A 21,212-nucleotide genomic window follows, 5' to 3' on the forward strand; every position below is an offset into this window, starting at 1 on the left:
TGTTTTTACTGAGAGGATTACGTTTTGTAATCCTAGCTGCTGTGGGATGTCTTTCTGTATGCTGTGAATATGTGTTGCTGTGATTGGTTAATAAAGAAGCTCCTCTGGCCTATGGCGAGTCAGGTCATATCCAGGCAGGAAATACAAAAGAGACACAGGAAAAAGAAAGGAGAGAGGAGAGAGGCCAGCTGCCACCAAAGGAGAAGCAAAGTGCCAGCAGAATTGTGATGCCACAGCTGTGTGGCAAAATATAGATGATTAGAAACGGGTTAATTTAAGATGAAAGAGCTAGCTAGCAAGAAGCCTGCCATAGGCCATACAGTCTGTAAATAATATTAAGCCTCTGATTGATTATTTTATAAGTGGCTGGGGAACCGCGGGACCAGGCAGGACTGGAGAAACCTTCTGGTTACACCTAGCTAACTACATATGATATTCTCCTTTGTACTGATTTTTAAAATGTGCAGGCCCAATTACTTAAATGATGAAATTGTAACAACAGACAAATAAATAAAAATTATTCTAGAACATTTATTTTGAAAACAGTTTGCCTTATTGTACTTGCACCTCATACTTCTTCATTGTGAATCAGCTTGTGTCCACTGTTTTCCAGCAGGTATTTAAATACAAGAAGGAGTTATGAAGGCATTAAGAAAGGAACTGCTTATTGCTATTTTTAAAGCATAGATAGATACAGCCCACTAATAATGATTATTCAAAGAAGGCTACCCACAGATTGGTAGATTTATTGTTCAGAGAGTGCTGTGTGCAGAGCCCAAGTCAATAAGAGTCCCAGGTGCTATGGGATGATCTTTCTGTGTGCTGTGAATATATGTTGATACCATTCGTTAATAAAAAAGCTGCTTTGGCCTATGGTAAGAAAGGTTATGGCCAGGCAGGAAATCCAAGAGAGATACAGGGAGAAAAAAGGCAGAGTCCAGATAGATGCTTAGAGCTTCCAGGGTAACAAGATGTAATGGAACACAGGTGAAGCCACAAGACATGTGGCAATGCATAGCTTAATAGAAATGGGTTAATTTCAGATGAAAGAGCTAGTTAATATTAAGTCTGAGGCATAGACCAAGCAGTTTGCAATTAATATAAGCCTCTGTGTGTTTATTTGGCACTGAGTGGCTGCAAGACACAGGAAACCTTCCAGCCACTCCCAGGTTGTTGAGTTTCCCCCATGTTACCTGCTTCACTATTGTCCCAGTGCATAGTACTAACTTGTTACTAATTCCAACTGTTTCCTTTCTTTAAAAATTTAGCTTGCTGACATTCTTTTCCTCTACCAAAGTACTCCACAATCTTTACATTCAAGTTCATTTCAAGTTTTCTGATATAGGTCAGAATGAAGTTGTATTCTTGAATCTAATTGCACAGGAATGGCCCTTACTCTAGTTCCTGAAAGAGTCCTTGTTCCCCCATGGAACCTTTCTGATCTGTGCCTCCTCTGTAGGCATCTCTTTCAGCATTTTTGTTTGTGATGCATACTAGAATGAGTCTTTCAGCTTTGTGTTCAGTGTGTTTATTTTGGCATGACAACAATTGCTGCTTGACAATGTTCTAGCATTTTGACTTTGCGGATCACAATTTTCCAGCACCCCTTTACTTTCATTTTTAATGATTCCCACTATTACGTCTTTCCCTTTGAGAAATTTTGTGCAGACTTTGGTGAAGGATGAAATTGTGTACAGTGGTACTTTCTTTAAACCAAATAATTCTTTGAAAAAAATCCCCTCTACCATGAAATCATATAGCCTGATAACTCCACCTACTACTATACAAGTTAACACCAAGCTGCTAGAAAATTTAAATAACATATGCTTGATATGATATATTTGATAATCAACATTTGTAGATTCCCAAGGTCTTCTCAGGTTCACAGTAATGTTTGTCTAGCTTCATCTTTGCTCACTTTAAGGTTTAGCTATATAGATAAACTAAGCCATAAATATTCTGTAATGGAGTATCTGATCCTCCTAGAAAATCCTTTTTCCAAGGCCAGGCATTTAGACAAAAGTCCCCATTCCCTCAGGAGCTTGAATAAATTCCTGCTTACTAAAAAGGGAGTCATTATCTCTAGCAAGAGGAACTTGTGGCCCTACCATTAATAATGACTGGTGCCTATTAACTTGTCAAGGTCAGTGCTAGCTTTCTCAACCCCTGATCTCAAGCCACACCCAAGCTCATATGCCTTCTTTCTTCCACTTAATTCTTTGTGCTACAATAGACTATTAAACGTGTATTCTTTTTTCAATAAATGGGCAGCCATCCTGATTCACCCTCAGATCATGTCAGTCTCCTTCTCCATCACACCCCTCACCCCAAACAACTCCAAACCTCTTCTGTGGAACATGAACCCCACTAGAGCTGGACTCAGGCAAATTTTCATGTCAAAGAAAAATTTCTTGCGAATGCTTGCACAGTCCTCCCAAAACAAGTTAAAAAATACCCAAGGAGAACCTGTTTAGGTTTACTTACACCAATGTTTTTACTTTTTCATATGTAATTCTTATATTAGGTTTTTTATCTGGCTATCATTAATATGAGAAAAGTGACTTAAGGTGGAAAGAGTTTTTTTTCAGTCTCACAATTGAAGGGTACAGTCCTCAAAATGGAATTGGTCAAATCACACACAGTCAGGGATAGAGTGTAAATGGAGTTTCTTTCTCTGTTCCACCCTATTTCATAGCTGCTTCCAAATAATCACTCAAAGGCTTATATTAAGTATAAAAACTTGGTCAGTAGCTCAGGCTTATTACTAACCATTAAATTAATGAATCATGATCCTCATTAGTTTTAACAATAAACACCCAGAATCAGAAACAGAGGGTGAAAGATTAAAGAAGCAGAGTAGCAGCCACTAGACTTTGTACCTCCATGAAATCCCAGACTGAATAGGGCATCCTGTCTCTATGAATCCTCAGACTGAGTGGGGGCTGAGACCCTGTTTCTACCTGTCTTATATTTTTGTTTCCACTTCCCTAGTCATGGGATTAAAGGCTTGAGCCACCACGACCTGACACTGTTTCTCTTTAAGACTGGTTCAATCTTGTGTAGCCCAGGGTGGCTTTGAACCACTGATCTTCCTGCTTCCTCCTCCCAAGTGATGGGATTAAAGGTGTGTGCCACCACTGCCTGACCTCTACAGTAAGCTAGTGACTAGCTCTGCCTTCTGATCTCCAGACAAGCTTTATTTGTCAGAATACAAACTAAATACCATACAACATTAACCTATATTTCTCATCTATGTTTTGCCATGTGGTTCGTGGCTTGTTATTTTTATTTTCTACACATCTTGCTTCCTGAGTAGCTTGTTGGCTGTGTCTGCCCCGACACTGCCCTTCTTTATTTCTAGCCTCAGTTTGATTGTACCACTTAACTTTATCTTGCCTCACCATTAGCCAAACATCTTTATTATCAACCAATGAGATCAACACATATTCACAGCATACAGAAGGACATCTTACAGGATTTCCCCCTTTCTGTCTAATTGAAAAGGAAGGTTTTAACTTTAACGTAGTAAAATTACATATAACAAAACAATTATCAAGCAAGAATTACAGTTACAATATTTAGTCTATTTGTATTTGACAAAATTAGAGAAAACATTCAATTATCTATCTTATATCAGTGAGTCTAAAGATTCATATCTAATTTATTTTTTATCTTTTAAGGAAAACTATAATTATAAATATCTAGTCTTCAACTCCACCAAAGACCCCAGAAGGATATAATATTACCTGAGTAAACAGGAAGTGCATTGGAAGCAACTTCCAAAACTCTAGAAATGACAGAGACATCTAGCTACCTGGCCAGTCATCTAAAGTTCTTCTGTACCATTGGGGCATCCATCTTTAGCCTATAGACCTAGAGTATTTGCAGACTTTTTCTGAAGGAGAAGATTTGAAGGACTGTCCTGCCTATATTGGCAAAGCTCATCAGTCACTTTTCTTCATGTCCTGTAAAATGTCTGGCAGTTGTTTCTGACCATCCCACCTTGTTTTGGCAAAGTTTAGTGGTCACTTTTCTGTGGATCCTGCATATCCAGTTTATACAGGATACTCTCAAGCAGTCCAGGCAAGAGCAGTTTCTTTCCTAAATGTCTAGCCTTTCTACACTGAAAGAAAACTCCATAAGGAATTTCTTCAATGTGCATCATTTCTGAAGTAAATTGGTGCTGCCAGGAGCAGATGTGTCTTATTGTCATGAAAACCCTTAGGTTAACAAAACATTCTAAATGCTTATTCTATTGGTCTTTGAAGTATTTGAAGATTACCTATCTATTTGAAATATATTGTTGTATACCTAGAAAGTATAAGTAATACGATTATAAATGTGACTATTATAGGTGACTATGTATTAGTCTGTATTTTTAATTATACATTTTAAAATGAGATGCATAAACATAATACCTTAAACAAAAGTAGAAATATACATACAGTATAACAAAATTGACTTTAAATTTTTATCATTAAACTAAAATCCATACCAATGTAAAATATTTTGAGATTATCAGATTTTTTTGGATTAAAGTAGATTCAATAATTCATCAGAATAATCTACCCTTTCCCCCATCATTTCTATACCATATCCCTTTTTCTTCTTAGAAAGAGATTGACTGTGACCATTAACAACTTATAATCAACCAAGCTTGAATGAAAACAAACAGTCATAAACAATATTTTGGGAATTTAGGTGTAGTTTTGTAGGCTACTTCCTGTTGATTTGTGGCTCTGGTAATCTTATGAGGATGCTAAGAAAATTTAGAATTATGATCAAGTTCTGACTCAGGTATTTTGTGCAACTGATCCATCTCAGCCAGCAGTCTTGAAACTGTTTAGATGCAGAACTCCCAACTCCAATATGGAGTTAAAGTCATGTACTACTCTAACCTGTGGTCATTTTTTTTTTTTTTTATTAATGATTGATATAAGTAGGCCCAGTTCATTAGGGACACTGCCACCCCAGGGCAGATAGTCCTCCATGGTATAAAGTAGCAGGCTGAGCTACCTATGAGGAACAAGCCACTAATTAATATTTTCCATGTCTTCTGTTTCATTTTCTGTGCCCGGTTTCATGCCTTTGCTTCCTACTCTAATTTCCTTTGACTATGATGTGGGATTGGAAGTGAAGATAATCTTTATTTTCCAAGTTGACTGTGGTCCTGGTGTTTTATCACAGCCATAGAAACCCTTACTAACACAAGGACATATCTAGTATAATATCAGAAGACAAACTTCAAGACAAAACTAGTCTGAAGAGGGTCACTTAGTGCTTATCAGAGGAACAACCTGCCAAGAGGAATTTACATCCTAAGCACACATGCCACACACATTGGTGTAATTAATTCCAGAACTGACATTGGTCCTGGAAAGCCTTACCCCGCAGGGATGAGGGCTTCCCTGTAGCTGCAGAGTCTCCCCGTTCCCTTCATTCTTCCGTGCCTCGGCATAAGCTGTCCCTTCCCCAGACTCCTTTCAGCTGGATCCGCAGGTGAGAAGCTTGTGCTTTCCTCAACTCTCCAGGTGGAGTTTAAATGGTTAATCAGCCCAGCTGTGATCACCTTTGGAAATCCCCCAAATGGAGGTTGCTTACCTAGGATGACAGTCACTCAAAGCATGACTAAGATTAGTCACAACAGTCCTCCCTCTCATATGAAGAACAACCATGATGGTCATGTTTTAGAGACACAATTTGGTAGACCCCTGGAGAAAACACTTGTGAATTTTACTGTTTGCTTATTTTTTAAATCTTAATGCAAATAGGGGATGGAGAGATGACTCAGCTGTTAGGAGCACACACTTCTCTTCCAGAGGACCACAGTTGATTCACAGCCCCCACATGGTGGCTCAGAACAGTCTGAGACTCCAGTTCCAGGGAATAAAATAGCATCTTCTGATATTCCAGGGTACCAAGCACACAGGAGGCACACTGCTGCACATGTAGGAAAAACTCCCACAATGGTGAAATAAAATAGGTAAATCTAATGTGGGTGTCAGTGACATGGTAATTCTGGAGGATATCTAGTGTTAAAAGAATTATTTCATGGCCATGGAAGCAATAGCTGGCATGGTCAGGTCCCAAGGATAAATCATTCCGAGTGTCTGCATCACCACTAGAGAATGACTATTGCAGGGTTTTTTATTAGTAATCTGTGTCGTCCTGATGCTTGGGAGTGTTTCCTCTAGTGAATGGAGGCTTTATTCATGACCTTGGGCAAAGAAAACCTATTCTGAAGTTCAAGAATTTCTTTTTATAACTCTGAATCCTTAGTTGAGTACTCCTGCCATGTACGTCTATTTTATCCATCGAGTAATTACATACCCTTGTTGGTGTGTTTTCATTATATTGGCAGAAAATGGATATACTGAAACACGAAGAGTGAGAAAGTCAGGCTTTTGCCTCATCCCTAATATTTGAGGTTTCCTATCAAACCCTACATGTGGTTTCTGTGCTTGAACCTGCTTAGGGCCTGCTTCTATCTTGAAGTTCCGTTTTCTCCTTTGAGGCAAGATATTGGAATGTATAGATATTAGTGCATTATCTGTGTATGTGAGGAAGTGAGTGAGTGCATTCCAAATTCCATAGCATGTTTTCTTACAATGCAGTGAAATGCCAAAACGGAACAGGTTCATTCCAGAGAGTATGGATATGTTAGAGGTTTTTTTTTAAAAAAAAAAAAAAATTTGTTGTTGTTTATTTTGCTTCCTTGTTTGTTTTGGTTTTCGAAACAGGATTTCTTTGGGTACTATTATCTGTCCTGGAGCTAGTTCTCTGGACCAGGCTAGCTTCTACTTACTGGTCACGATTAAAAATGCCTGCCACCATGCCGGGCATCTTTGTTTCGTTTTGGGTCAGGGTCTCACCATGTGGCCCTGAATGGCTTTCACAGAAGTTCGCCTTCTAGAGTGTGGGCAGTCAGGGGTTGCACCTGAACTTTCCTAAAATGTTTTGATACTTAGCGCTGAGTGAGTACAGTTCGCCAATCAGGGACCATAGTACTAAAAGGAATGAACTGTCCAATCGGGAGCACGGATAGTCGCAGCGAGCTGGGGAAGGGTTGGGGAAGTCTTTTTCACGCTTTGCTTAGTATGGCTGGATCCTTGTGAGGACCTGCTTTGGGAGACTTTGTGTTCTGCTGACTGCAGGCATCATTGGGTGGAAACCCAAACACATCAGAAGCCAGGAATGGTGAGTGTGCCTTGGGCTCTTGGAGAGGATTTGGGTCGCTAGCTCCTTTGGAGTTATGCGGCGCCAGCTCCTGAAGTTTCCCGTTGCTATGCAGTACAGTGGAAGGCGGAGTCTCGCAGAGCAATGCCTATGCCCACGTGCACTTGAAGCGTGCACACCCCACAGGCAGCCTTGAGTCTGGAGTCCGCCACACTTATGTCCTAGTAAAGTGGCTTCCCCGCAATCCCCAGCCCCCTAGAGTTAGTCCTTACCATGAACACAGACCTAACCTCGCTGGCGGGTTGGAGATGGTCAGTCCAGACGGCTGTGAAGGGATTTGGGTGTTCCGTGCATTTTCTCTTTTCCTCTTGCACTGCTGCTGGCGCTGATTTAGTTTAGTTTAGTTTTGTTTTCCATTATCACCTCGGGTTTCATTTCTGTCCCCTCCCTCATCTGGTCTGTCTCAGAATCGTTCCCCCATGTCTCCTGTTTGTTCGAGAAGTTTCCCACAGAGCTGTGTCTCTACCCCTTAACACCTCATCCAGTATGGTTTTTGCATTTTGTTTTCTTGTTGGTTTGTTTTTGCTTTAGTGTTTTTTGTTGTTGTTGTTTGTTTGTTTTAGATTTATTCATTTTATTTCGTGTGTGTTTTGCCTCCATATGTTTCTGTGTTTCATGTGCTTGCTTGGTGGTGCCTTTGGATCCCGTGGAACTGGAGTTGCAGTTGGTTGTGAACCACTTTGTGGGTTCTGGGAACTGAACCCAGGTCCTCTGCAAGAGCAACGAATGCTCTTAACTACTGAGCCATCTCTCTAGCCACCTTGTTTTGCTTACTTTTACAAAATGATAATGTGTGAGAATTTTTTCTTGTTCTAACTGCAGTTGGCCAAAATTACCAGTCCGAAGAAAGAAATTTCAATTTGCTTAACATTTTGTTTGTAGTTATTTTTTATTATTCTTTAAAAAAAGATTTCTTTGGGCTGGAGAGATGGCTCAGAGGTTAAGAGCACTGACTACTCTTCCAGAGATCCTGAGTTCAATTCCCAGCAACCACATGGTGGCTCACAACCATCTATAATGAGATCTGGTGCCCTCTTCTGGCCTGCGGTCATACATGCTGTATACATAATAAATAAATAAATCTTAAAAAAAAAAAGATTTCTTTTTTTAAAATGTAGGAGTGCTTTATCTGCATGTATTACTTTATGCAAGAGGGCATCAGATCCTACTATAGATGGTTGTGAGTCACCATGTGGTTACTGGGAATTGAACTCAGGACCTCTGGAAGAGCAGCCAGTGCTCTTAATCACTGGGCCATCCTCTAGCCTCATTTTTTAAAAAATTCGTATACAACATATCCTGATTATTGTTTCCCCTCCGACTTCCCAGTTCTTTCCCCCTTCTCCACTCCCTTTCTCCCAGTTCCTTCCCCCTTCTCCACTCCCTTTCTGCCTCTCATTAGAAAAGAGCAGGTTTCCTGTCCAATGACTGAGGGAACTGGATGCAGAGATCCATGGCTAGGCCCCGGGTGGAGCTCCGGGAGTCCAATTAGCGAGAAAGAGGAGGGTTTATATGAGCGAGAATTGTTGAAACCAAGTTTGGATAAAGCACAGGGACAAATAGCCAAATGAGTGGAAACACATGAACTATGAACCAATGGCTGAGGGGCCCCCAAATGGATCAGACCCTCTGAATGGGTAAGAGAGTCGATTGGCTTGATCTGTTTGGGAGGCATCCAGGCAGTGGGACCGGGTCCTGTGCTCATTGCATGAGTTGGCTGTTTGAAACCTGGGACTTATGCAGGGACGCTTGGCTCAGCCTGGGAGGAGGGGACTGGACCTGCCTGGACTGAGTCTACCAGGTTGATCGCAGTCCTTGGGGGAGGCCTTGCCCTGGAGGAGGTGGGAAAGGGGGTGGGCTGGGGGTAAGGGGAGGGGGCGGGAGGGGGGAGAACACGGGAAACCGTGGCTGATATGTAGAAATGAATTGTATTGTAAAATAAAGTAAAATAAAATTTAAAAAAAGGAAAAGAGCAGGTTTCAATGAGATAGCAACCAAACATGACAAAATAAAACATGATGAGATAAAGCAAAAAACATTACATCAAGGCGGTACAAGGCAGTCTCACAAAAGAAAAAGAGCCCCAAGGGCAGGCACAAGAATCAGAGACCCACTAGTTCACACACTCAGGAGTCCCAGGAAAGTACTAAATCAAAAGCTGTAATATATAATCAGAGAACCTGGTCCAGATCCATGCAGTGCCCTTTGCTTGTTGCTTCCGTCTCTGAATTCATATAAAACTTGCTCAGTTGATTCAGAGGGTCTTGTTCTCCTGGTGTCTTCCATCCCCTCTGGGTCTTACACTCTTTCCACCTCCTCTACTTTGAGGTTCTCTGAGCACTGAGGGGAGGGATTTGATGGCGATCTCCCAATTAGAATTTCCAGGTAATATCTGGCTGTGGGTCTCTGCATCTCTTCCCATCTGCTGTAAGAGGAAGCTTCTCTGATGATGACTGAGTAAGTCACTGATCTATGAGTTTAGCAGATCATTAACAGTCATTTTATGGATACTTTTCTTTTTGACCAGTAGTATTTGCTTTTTACCCTAGGCTTCTGGGCTGCCTGGTCACTGGTTCTTGATTACCCGAGCAGTGTCTGGTGTGGGTTCTGTCTTGTGGAGCGGGCCGTAAGTCTAATCAGACATTGGTCGGTCACTCCCACAAGCTTTGTGCCACCATTGCCCTAGCATATTTTGTAGTCAGGACAGATTGTAGGTCAAAGGGTTTGTGAGTGGGTGTTTACGTTTCTCTTTGGGTAGCCTGAAGAGTGCCTCCCGTGCCTAGGACACTAGAATGTAGGGGTTCAGGCTCCATGTAGGTACCAGCTCCACTTTTCCATGTTCAGTGAGTTGTATGGGTATTGTTCTCAGCAATGGGGCTCCACTGTCAGATTGGGGATAGCAACCCATTGTCTTAGCAATAGCCTGTGTTGTTTAGGGGGGTTGTCAATTGAATGCAACCTTGTTCCCCTAATGGAAGCCTCCTTTGGTGACAAGAGATGGCCAGTTGAGACCCCTTGTCTCTCATTATTAGGAGATGTTTTAGGAAGTTTCCACTGAACTGGGTTTCCGTATCATCCCACAAGTGCCCCTCTTTTCCTGCTCTCTCTTCCTGAATATTCCTCTTTAGTCCTCACCATGCTCATCTTCCCCACCCGATCCTCTTGTTCCGTTCCCCACCTGCCCCAGTCCACCTGTAAAATCTATTCTATTTCCCCTATTCTAAGGTCCCCCTACGGTCCCCCCCCCCCATTACCTAACCTTTCTGGCTCTATGACTTTTAGCTTCGTTATCATTTACTTATCTGCTAATTACCACATACAAATTAATTCATACCATATTTATCTTTCTGGTTCTTTTCTCACTCAGGATGATTTTTCTCCCTAGTTCCATCCATTTGCCTGCAAATTTCATGATGTCTTTTTTTTTTTTAAATAGATGAGTAATATCTCATTGTGTAACTATACCACATTTTTTTTTTTCTTTATTTTTCTGTTGAAGGACATCTAGGCTGTTTCCAGTTTCTGGCTATTATGAATAGAGCAACAGTGAATAGGTTGAGCAAGGGTCCTTGTAGTAGGATTGAGTGTCCTTTGGGTTTATGCCCAAGAGTGGTATAGTTGGATCTTGAGGTAGATCAAGTCCCAGCTTTCTGTGGAACTGCCACATTGATTTCTATAGTGGCTTTACAAGTTTTCACCCCTCCAGCAATGGATGAGTGTTTCCCTTATTCCACATCCTTGCCAATATGAGCTGCCACATACAACTTCCTGTTTTGTTTTGCTTTTTTGCTGCTATTATTATCTCTTGGTAATTACACTTATGTGAAAAGGCATTTTCTGAGTGACATTTATGTAGACTTTTTTTTCAAAGATATTTAGCTGTGTGTGTGTGTGTGTGTGTGTGTGTGTGTGTGTGTGTGTGTGTGTGTGTATGCTTTCCCATGCATGCAATAAAGACTTGGGAGCCAATACTGATGTAAAAACTTGCTAGCTCAGAGATGCAGAGAAAGCAGCCGGATGACCTTCCTCTGTCTGACAATAAAACTCCTCTATCCGAATGTCCCTCCCTTCTATTCCTGTCTTTCTCCAACTTCCCGGCTTCCCCTTATACTATACTCGGTGGTTATTTTCAGCAACTGGTTACTTGCTCTACCTCTCGATCTGATTGATTTTATTTAATCTTGTTTATAATATTGCAACAGAAAGCTCTTGGATTAAAGGTATGTGCTAAGGGCTGATCCACAGCACAGTGAAAAGCAGGTTCCTCCAGTACACAATGCGATCTTGGGGTTCACAGTGTGGTCAAATATTTCTGCAACATTTAACTCTAACACAGAAAAACTGTTCACATCAATGAAGCTATTTTTGCCAAGCTTTTCCACAAGTCCAGCTTGGTTGTATTTGGCAGCTTTAGGATTAAGTAGTTCTAAGTTCAGAGTTCTGTAAAACGTTCCTGTCAGTTTCATTTCATTCAGTGATTTGAATGCCCTCCACGGTTTGTCGTCTGAAGCTGATATTTGTGTGATGTTTCTGGGCTTAGTGTCATTACCACAGTCCAGGTGGATTTATCACTGCAGGGCCCCATCATCTTCTTGGAGACCTCAAAGGTGTCCTGTGTTTGCCCAGAACCTGGCCATAGAAGAGAGCTGGAGGTGGGGGTATCACTTTGCCAATTTACTCGTTTTCCTTGGACATTTTCTCTCGATGATCTGTCTTTATTTTTCAGGTGTCTCACTCGTCCAGTGGTCTCCGGAAAGACAAAAACAAAACCCTGCCCAACCCTAATTTTGAGGAGTTCCTTTCTTTGGCAGGTTATATTTTTGTTAAATGCCTTTTTGGCAACAGAAAATGTGTTATCTTTTAATTCAAAAATTGTTTTTGAAATTTTGAAACTAAATATACCTTTGTATGTGTCAATAAACATACCTATATTTCTCTTTATCCTTACATATATAACTTCAAGGTTTAAGTGTATTTATTTTTAGATCACAAAGGACAGTTATTTTGAATTTTGCCTGTCTTTCTAGTAACCCAGTAGAGGTTTTTTTTTTTTTTTTAATAATAATTTGTAAATATGGCATGTGATTTTTCTAGTATGAAAACGTGCCAATTAGGAGCTGTATCTGAATTTTGTCCCTGGGTGGTGGGATTAAAGGCATGCACCACCACCACCTAGTTCATTGTAACTAGAATTTAGAAAACAACTTACAGAGATCCACCTGTCTCTGCTGGGATTAAAGGGGTGGGCTACTACTACCTGCTCAAATATTTTATCTTAGATCCAAATCACTCCAGCTCTTAGAGATTTAGAAAACAAGCTTCAACTGTAGTATCCCTTTGAATTTCCTTATAACATTAAACCTCTTAACTGTGTTTAATATCAAACAACAAAAATGTCCTTATTTAAGAAGAAAACTCAGAGCCGGGCGGTGGTGGCGCACGCCTTTAATCCCAGCACTCGGGAGGCAGAGGCAGGTGGATCTCTGTGAGTTCGAGGCCAGCCTGGGCTACCAAGTGAGTCCCAGGAAAGGCGCAAAGCTACACAGAGAAACCCTGTCTCGAAAAAACCCAAAAAAAAAAAAAAAAGAAAACTCAGAAGCTGATGTCTAAGATGGCACGGGCCACATGGCAATCTATAGTTTAAATTCTGTCATGGAATTAAGACACATGGTTCAAGAAGTCTCTCCTGTTTGAATATAATCTTTATGACTCTTGATGGTATCCACAGCCTTTGTTCTTCTGTGGAGACAAAAGCAAAATCTCTTCCCCAATGTAACACTCATTCTGGTTTCCACTCTGAGGTCAACAGATCTTAAAAATATACAGGGGGATTTAATTCAGCAGTTTTTTCTACTAGGCAATGTCTCTCCACAGCTGTCATTCCTTTTCATTAGCATTTAAAAAGTTTAAAGTTAGTAAATCACCATGTCATCTATCTCTGGGGGTCTTTATTACCTTTTTCTGTTTATTAAGTATATCTTTTCAAGTATGATTAGATCTTTTCATAACTACTTGTATTGGATTGTGTGGTATACCTGTAATATGGTTTATGTTATAATATGCAAAAACTTTCATTTTGCTAGAGACATATGCTGGAGCATTGTCAGTCTTAATTTATACAGGTGTCCACATAATGGCCATAACTTCTAATAAATGTGTAATTACAGAATCAGCCTTTTCTGAACTACCCATTGAAAACCTGAATATGTATCTATGGTATGGTGCACATACTTTAATTTTCCAAATTATGCAAAATGGAACACATCTATTTACTAAATTTCATTTCTTTGAGTACCCTTTGGGTTACTTCCTGCAGATAATGGAGTTTAGTTATACAAGGAACAAGTAGGACATTTCCTTATAATTTTCTTGGCTTATTTTTTTTATATTAACGTGGTGCTTCTTATGAAATTCTGAGGCTTCTAGCACCTTTCCTATTAGTAACTGATCAATTTCATCATTACCATGTGCTAGAGGGCCTGGTAGACCCATATGGGATCTGGTATGTGCTATATACAATGGATGATTTCTATTTCTGATTACTTGTAATTGAATAAATAACAAAGTTAATTCTGTGTCATCTGGAATAAGTATAGTGGTTTCACTATGTAAAACAACTTTTTCTGCCTATTGAGAGTCAATAATTACATTCAGAGGTTCTTGCAAATCTAATAATACGACGAGAATAACATATAATTCTGATTTTTGAACTGAATTATATGGGCTTTGAGCCATTTTACTTACTTTTTTCACACTTATAACCTACGTTTCCTTATTTATGCAGGGGCTCCAGAAATTGATGTCCTTTTTATGATATGAGGGAGAATCCAATCAGTTTTTTATAAACTGGTCTCTTGCTTTTTGGATATTTGTTACTAATTTCTCCCAAAAAACTACACAAGCTCTTTGCCAGTGTTCATTTTCTCCCCATAATGAAGCAATTTCAGCATTAGTAAAAGGTGCCACAGTTTCTGCTGGGTATAGTCATGCTAATTGACAAAGTCTTATTTTTCCTTTCAGAATCAATTCAGAAACCTTTTCTACATCGCTCTTTAATTTTTTACTCTGTGTGGTAAAAATATCTATTCTAAGATATTATCTTCTCTCTGCATAAGAATTCCTGTGGGAATTTGCTGGGCATGGTGGCACATGCCCTTAATCCCATCACTCGGTAGGCAGAGGCAGCCAGATCTCTGTGAGTTGGAGGCCAGCCTGGGCTACAGAGTGAGTTCCAGGACAGCCAGGGTTGTTACACAGAGAAACCTTGTCTTGAAACCTCCCCCTAAAAATACCAAAACCTTCCCCCCAAAACAAACAAACAACTTCCTGTGATAGAATGACTGGGATACAATCAGGCTTTGGATCCAAGTGTTCCACATACGCATCCTGTAATTTCTTTTCTACCAGAGCCAATTTTCTCTCAGCCTCAGCTGATAATTTTTCTAGACTGTTTAATTCCTTATCACATTGTAAGGTTTTATAAAAATTACTTAGTTCTTAGTTGGTAATCTAGTTGTGGACTGTAGCCAGTTAATATTTCCCAGCAATTTTTGAAAATCATTAAGAGTTTGTAATTGATGTCTCCTGATTTGTACTTTCTGTGATTGAATTTTCTGTAAACCTATCTTATATCCTAGATAATTAATATGCACAGTCACACAAAGTAAAAATGAGTAGTTTAATAACCTGGCATGTGTTTTCTCTGTGGAGGAGGTCACAAAACCAATGAGAAAGAGATGACTTATTTTTATAACATTCATTCTATTTCAGAATATATAATTTTGCCTGACTGGTTGTTATTGTAGCTCACTGGATTTACACCTGGTAGTAACCGAGGACTTTTTTCCTAGCAGGTAGCATAGCAAATTCTTCTACTTTGAGGTTAGTTGTTAGGGAGAAAAATTCTAGCTTAGCTACAGCTTGATTTCTCAATGTACTGTGTTCAAAGTATATGTTGTCTTCAGTGATAGCTTATTATCATGTAATTGTGATGGGCAACCATGAGTGTTGGCAATAACCTGCACTTTGAGAGAGACCTTGTTTCTTCCCTGGCCAAAAAGTGCTAGGAGGGTATCCCAAATTTGACACTCCATTCTCATTAGTAATCAATGGCACTTGGAACAGCAGTATTTATCCATGGAGAATATATCTACTGAAACATCTAAATTTTAACTAAGGGTTCAAACTAGGTTTCTGTATGCATTTTAAAGACATAGTGATTTCATTACTGCACACACACACCCTATCTTTCAAATCTTACAACTGCCCTCTGTGCTTTATACCTTTTTACCCAGTTACCTTCTCTACCTATGTTTATATATAATATGTTCTAATATCCACTCTTCGTCTCTCTAATAGCCACCATCTTTCTGGTCTTTCCCTGCACACATTGTTGAGTACACACATTAAAATGTGGTAGCTAGGATCTGCATACATGAGACAACATAAGCATTTTTCTTCCTGTGTCAGGTTGACTTACTCATGGTATTTCCACAACCCCTCTAATTGCCCTCAAATGTAATAATTTCAGTCTTCATAACCATGTAACAAGGCCTGGAGAGATAGCTCAGAGGTTAAGAGCACTGGCTGCTCTTCCAGAGGTCCTGAGTTCAATTCCTAGCAACCACATGGTGGATCACAACCATCTGTAATGAGATCTGGTGCCCTCTTCTGGTGTGCTGGTGTATATGCAGACAGAACACTGTACTATGATAAATAAATAAATAAATCTTAAAAAAAAATAACCATGTAACAATATTCCACTGTGTATGCGTACTACTTTTTCAGTATCTATACATAGTTTCTTTCATGCACCTGAGTTCTGCATATAATGAGGTTAGCATTACTACACCTTTACATTTCACTAAGAACTGGTGAAGGCTGGATGATATGCTGATGCGCCTTTGTTATTATTCTATTAGGATGCATTAGAAAATGCACATGTTTGAGGTCTATCTGGGACAAATTCAAAACCCTGTTGGAGGGGTAATGACAGTACTGATATGTTTCTGTAAGAATTTATAAATATAAATCAACTGGACATTGAGCTGAAGACAGTATACAATCATATACTATTTTATGTTTTTTGTTTTATTTTGTTTTTGGTGTACACTACTGAGAACTTAAAAATATTCCCAGACAAGGGAGTGGGACTCATTAGCCCTGTGACTTCTGTGGCTCTTCAAGACCTGGTTCTCGATATGTGTGTTGATATTCACAGAACTTTCCTGTCACAAGGGTGGGAAAGTTTCAATTTTGCATAAAGTGTAGAAACTGGGTCATTATACACACAGACAATCATCAGTGTGTGCTGTGGACAAACAGGTGATTTTAAGCACAATAGGTTTTCAATTCACCCAAAGTCCTGATGATTTTCAGATGTGTTTCATCACCAGACACAGTTGCAAGAGCTGTATGTTGGTAGATTGTTGCTGATTCTCACCATGGTGGCTTGTTAGAAGTGCATATATATGTATCTAGTCTTGAAACCTGATCTCTTCTATATTCCATCTGTTGTGACTTGGATATCCAATTATTAATTTATTCCACCCCTTGAAAATTAATTTGTGGCCAGGATTTTTCTTGTCCAGCTCTCAGTTTTTGGATGACTAGATCCTTAAATATCTTCATTACCAATAGTAAATTTCATTTTGTAGATTTTTGCTTATTGAGTTGCTATTTAGATAAAGTTTGCCTAGAAGATGCTCATCGCATCAGCCTCCAGAGTGCTCATAGAAGGAATGCCTATTCACAGTGATGTGAAAATGATCATTTTCAGTATGTCTAAGAATGTTGTGTCTTGGTAAGTGGTAATATGAGGACACTACAGAATGATGAAGTTACGAAGAATATTAGTATGGAGCTGGAAAGCTAGTTCAGAAGTTAAGAGCTCTTATGTTTTTGCAAATGACTGAAGTTCATTTCCTAGCACCCATGTTGGGTGGCTTCACAGCCACTGTAACTCCACCTCCAGAGAAGCGCGCGCGCGCGCGCGCGCGCGCACACACACACACACACACACACACACACACACACATATTTAAAAAGAATGGCAGTCTAATTCCTGTGGCTTCTTAGTGACTAGAAAGTCCCATTGATCAAATTCTATTGATACCCTTTGTGTTTCATGGCCAAGGTAGAAAGGCAAGTGAACATGTGGTAGAGGAAAATATCAAGAGACTATGGGTCTACACTGAGTGAACTGGAGGGGTAATTCATTGCTTTCCTTTAGTATTGTGAGAGGTAAAGGAAGGGGAGAGGGGGAGGGAGAGGAAGGGAATGAGTGTGAATGTAATTTTAGGCACATGTGTCCCATACCATAAATATAAACTTCACAGGACAACCTAAGTGATCACACAGAGCAGTCATATACTTTAGACCAATCTCTATTAATGACAGTGTGGTGGAAATGAATACTGAACTTGTTACCAATGTCATCTTTATGGTTGCAAAAGCAAATTGTTACAAACTCAGTTTGTATTGGAAAATAGATGGACTTCAGGAAATGAATGTGTTTTATGTCTTAGTGTACTGATGAATTTTTATTGCCAACTTGACACAATCTTACATCATCTTGGAAGAGGGAACTTAGGAACTGTATTGATCAGATGTACCTGTGGCTATGTTTGTGAGGGATTCTTTTAATTGGGGATGTGGAGTGCTAGTACAGAATGTGCAGCATCATCCTTTTGCAGGTGGTCCTGGACTATATAAGAAAGTTATCTAATTATGATCCCGTCAACAGGTTCTTCCACAGTTTCTGCTTCTTTTCCTGCCATGGCTTTTCTTAATGTTGTGACATGGGTGTGTAAGCCAAATTAACACTTTCTTCAACTGTGTTGCTTTTCATCATGGCATTTAATCACAGCAACTGGAAGCAAACTAAAACACATAATAATTTCAGAAAACTCTACCACAGAGCATAATCTTCAAACATATCGTGGAACTATTTTATAAGTGATAAAATTCCAGTGGTTTGAAGTTGATACAATTCAAAATGGTAGCTTTGGTATGAGAAGGTAGATTTGCACAGCCTTCTTTCATTCTTCTCTCCTCTTGTATTTAGAGGAGATGAGGGTGTAGATTTGGATATTTTCTATCTTTACAGTGATATAATCAATGAATAAAGGTTGTATTTGCTTCTCCTCAGTCTTAGTTCTCTCCAGTTCCTTCTCACCTCATATTTTCTGACTCACAGAACACTCTCCTTTGCCTTATGCATTCTGGATTAAAGGCTTACACCAACACCCCTGACTTTTTTTTTTCTTTATCCTTTTTTTTGAGTCAGGGTCACTTGTGTGCCACTAGGTAGGCCTGTAAATCACTCTGTAACTGAGAATAATCAAGAGCCTTGATATTCCAACCTCCTCCTCTCTTCCTTTCCAGTGATCCTTTCAATTTTATCCTTTCAATTCCTGGTGTATTGACCACTCTACTTAAATATTCTGGTGACTTCAAAGAAAATGGCCCCCACAGGGAATGGCACTATTAGGCGTGGCATTTTTGCAGTATGTGTGGCCTTGTTGGAGGAAATCTTTCATTGTGAGTGTAGCCTTTCTAGGTCTCCTTTGCTCAAGCTATGCTCAGTGTGGTACATAGTTCACTTCCTGTTGCCTACAGATCAAGATGTAGAACTCTCAGCTCCTTCTCCAGCACTGTGTCTGCCTGCCTGCCGCCATATTGCCTGCCATGATGATAACTGGCTAAACCTCTGAAACTGTAAGCTAGCCAAAATTAAATGTTTCCTTTTAAGAGTTGCTGTGGCAATGGTGTCTCTTCACAGTAATAGAAACCCTAATTAAGACAGAAGTTGGGGGCCTGGAGAGATGGCTCAGAGGCTAAGAGCACTGGCTGCTCTTCCAGAGGTCCTGAGTTCAATTCTCAACAACCACATTGTGGCTCACAACCATCTATAGTGTGATCTGGCTGGCATACATGCAGGCAGAACACTATACATAATAAATAATTTTTTTAAAAAAGGAAGTTGGTACTAGGAATTGGAGTATTGTGATAGGCCTGATCATGCTTTTGTTTGGAGGAATTTGAACTTTGGGAGTTTGAGTTAGGAAAGAGTTTTCATGATGATGGTGTCTCTTCACAGCAATTGGAACCCTAAGACACATATCTAATGTTTTCTACTATACTTGTAACATTCCACCTACCCACAGATCTCTTGGAACCTTTCTTCTCCATGATCTTTATGGACACTTAGTCCAGTTTTGGAACAGATGGGTAAGAAGTCAAAGAGAGAATACATATGTAAAAAGACAGCATTTGACTTTGTGTACTTAGGACGTGTGGCTCAGTGTATTTATACACTTATAGTTACATCCATGTTCTTGAAAATTTCATTTCAGTGTCAAATTCCAGTGTGTTTATGTGCCACAATTCCATTTTCCAGACTTCAGCTGATAGATCTCCCTGATGATTCTTTTTCTACCTGTTTGTACCGGAGGAGCAATGAACATGACTGTGTATATATCTATGGTAGTATAGGGCCTCTTGTCATTGTATTTGGAGAGATGTTTTTACTTCTGATGCAAGCCCACATTGATTTCCTTGTTAATTGCAGCAGTTTAAACTTCCACTAACAGTAAGTACTTTCCCACACATCCTCAGTAGGGTTTGAGGTCTTCAGGCTTGCATGGCAAGCTTTTTACCTGCTTGCCTGTGCCCTAGCCCTACAGACATCTCTTACATTGTTTTGTTATTAAAAGACTAACAGCCCTTTCAAATAAATGTTTGTTAATGGGAATTTTGTGCATGTAAGTGGGGTATTTTATTAGTACCTAGCCCTTATACCCTCTACACACGTGACTCTTAATTTCATGTGTTTTTTATGATTTGTTTTGTTTTCATTTTATTTTTGTTTTTTATAAGCTACTTCATTCAGTTGGTGCTGTCCAAAATTGTGTGGCCATCCAGAGGCGCATGGACAACATATTAGTGGCCATATTCCTGAAGATAAATGACTTTTGGTACCACCAAAGTCATCAGTTGTCACTATCTTCTTAGCTAGGGGTGGCTTCTTGAGGGCTCAGTCGCTTTCTACCTAGTGTTTTTACTGACATGATATAAAGTGTTCTGGGGATTTTAGAATTTGATACCAGTATTGTAGAATATTTTGTGAAGTTGAGCTCCTTCTCAATAAGAGCACTCTTCTTTCCCTTGTGTCTTTGTCCATTGACCTTCTAGAAAACACCAATGTTCATAGTTAACAGACAGTTAATATTTGTGTAACTGGTGTAGTATTTGTCAATAAGAAATCAGTAGTTTCCAAATGATGTTGTTCTGAATAACACAGGGGAAAAAAAGCAAATGAGACAAAGACAAAAGAAAGCCCTTCCCATAAATTACAAGTGACTGTAGATTTAGGGCAGAGAAATTGTCCTAAATTGAAATCAAGGAATCCTACATTGTGAATTGGCAGAATCACCTATTAGTCCCCTTCCCTTGTCTTTTCTATTGATTTCTTATCCAGTTCTGGTGAACAGCAAGGAGGTGAGGGTCCCTTCTCAGCTGAGCTGTATTTTAGGGCATGGAGACCTTGGGTTGATGATAGCTGACAGGATCTGATTAGTTTGGTTATTCATTGCCGCCATAACTGTCACAATGAAAGTGGGGTAGAAAATATTGAGGACAATTTTTAGTTATGAGAGAGAAAAATGTGTTTACTTCCCTCTGCCGGTTTGCTCAGTACTTAATTGGTTGTTTGAGTCTGGACAGGGTATACCTGTGTAGAGAAAGGTAACTTTGTTCAAAATGACGGCATACTTCAGGAGAGAAATATGCAATGAAAGGTGTCAGCAGACCCTGTAAATAAGGGTAAGGAAGGCTGTAATTTATCTTGGGGGGGGCTTTGAAGGAAAGGGGATTTGGTTGCTGAGAGACACAGCATGCACAGAAGGTTGGGTGTTTTGACCGACAGGATTACACTTGGTCAGCCTTGCTAACTGCACATGCCATTTCCCATAATG

At 39.7% G+C, this 21,212-nt stretch overlaps 1 protein-coding gene across 5 annotated transcripts in view; it reads left to right on the plus strand.

Annotated features, from left to right (window-relative positions):
- Window positions 1–21,212, plus strand: part of LOC114680842 (zinc finger protein OZF-like) — a 69,322-nt gene that overhangs the window by 40,222 nt on the left and 7,888 nt on the right. Inside the window, exon 1 of one of the 5 annotated variants that reach the window (XM_028854000.2) lies at window positions 6,882–7,197. The exons of the other annotated variants lie outside the window; for them this stretch is intronic. Within the exon in view, the coding sequence (XP_028709833.1) occupies window positions 7,195–7,197 (3 nt within the window). The 5' untranslated portion in view covers window positions 6,882–7,194. Of the gene's footprint in view, window positions 1–6,881; window positions 7,198–21,212 lie in introns of those variants that run through there. 5 annotated transcript variants of the gene reach the window in all.

This window comes from Peromyscus leucopus, chromosome 22, assembly GCF_004664715.2.
Source record: "Peromyscus leucopus breed LL Stock chromosome 22, UCI_PerLeu_2.1, whole genome shotgun sequence".
Taxonomy (NCBI): Eukaryota; Metazoa; Chordata; class Mammalia; order Rodentia; family Cricetidae; genus Peromyscus; species Peromyscus leucopus.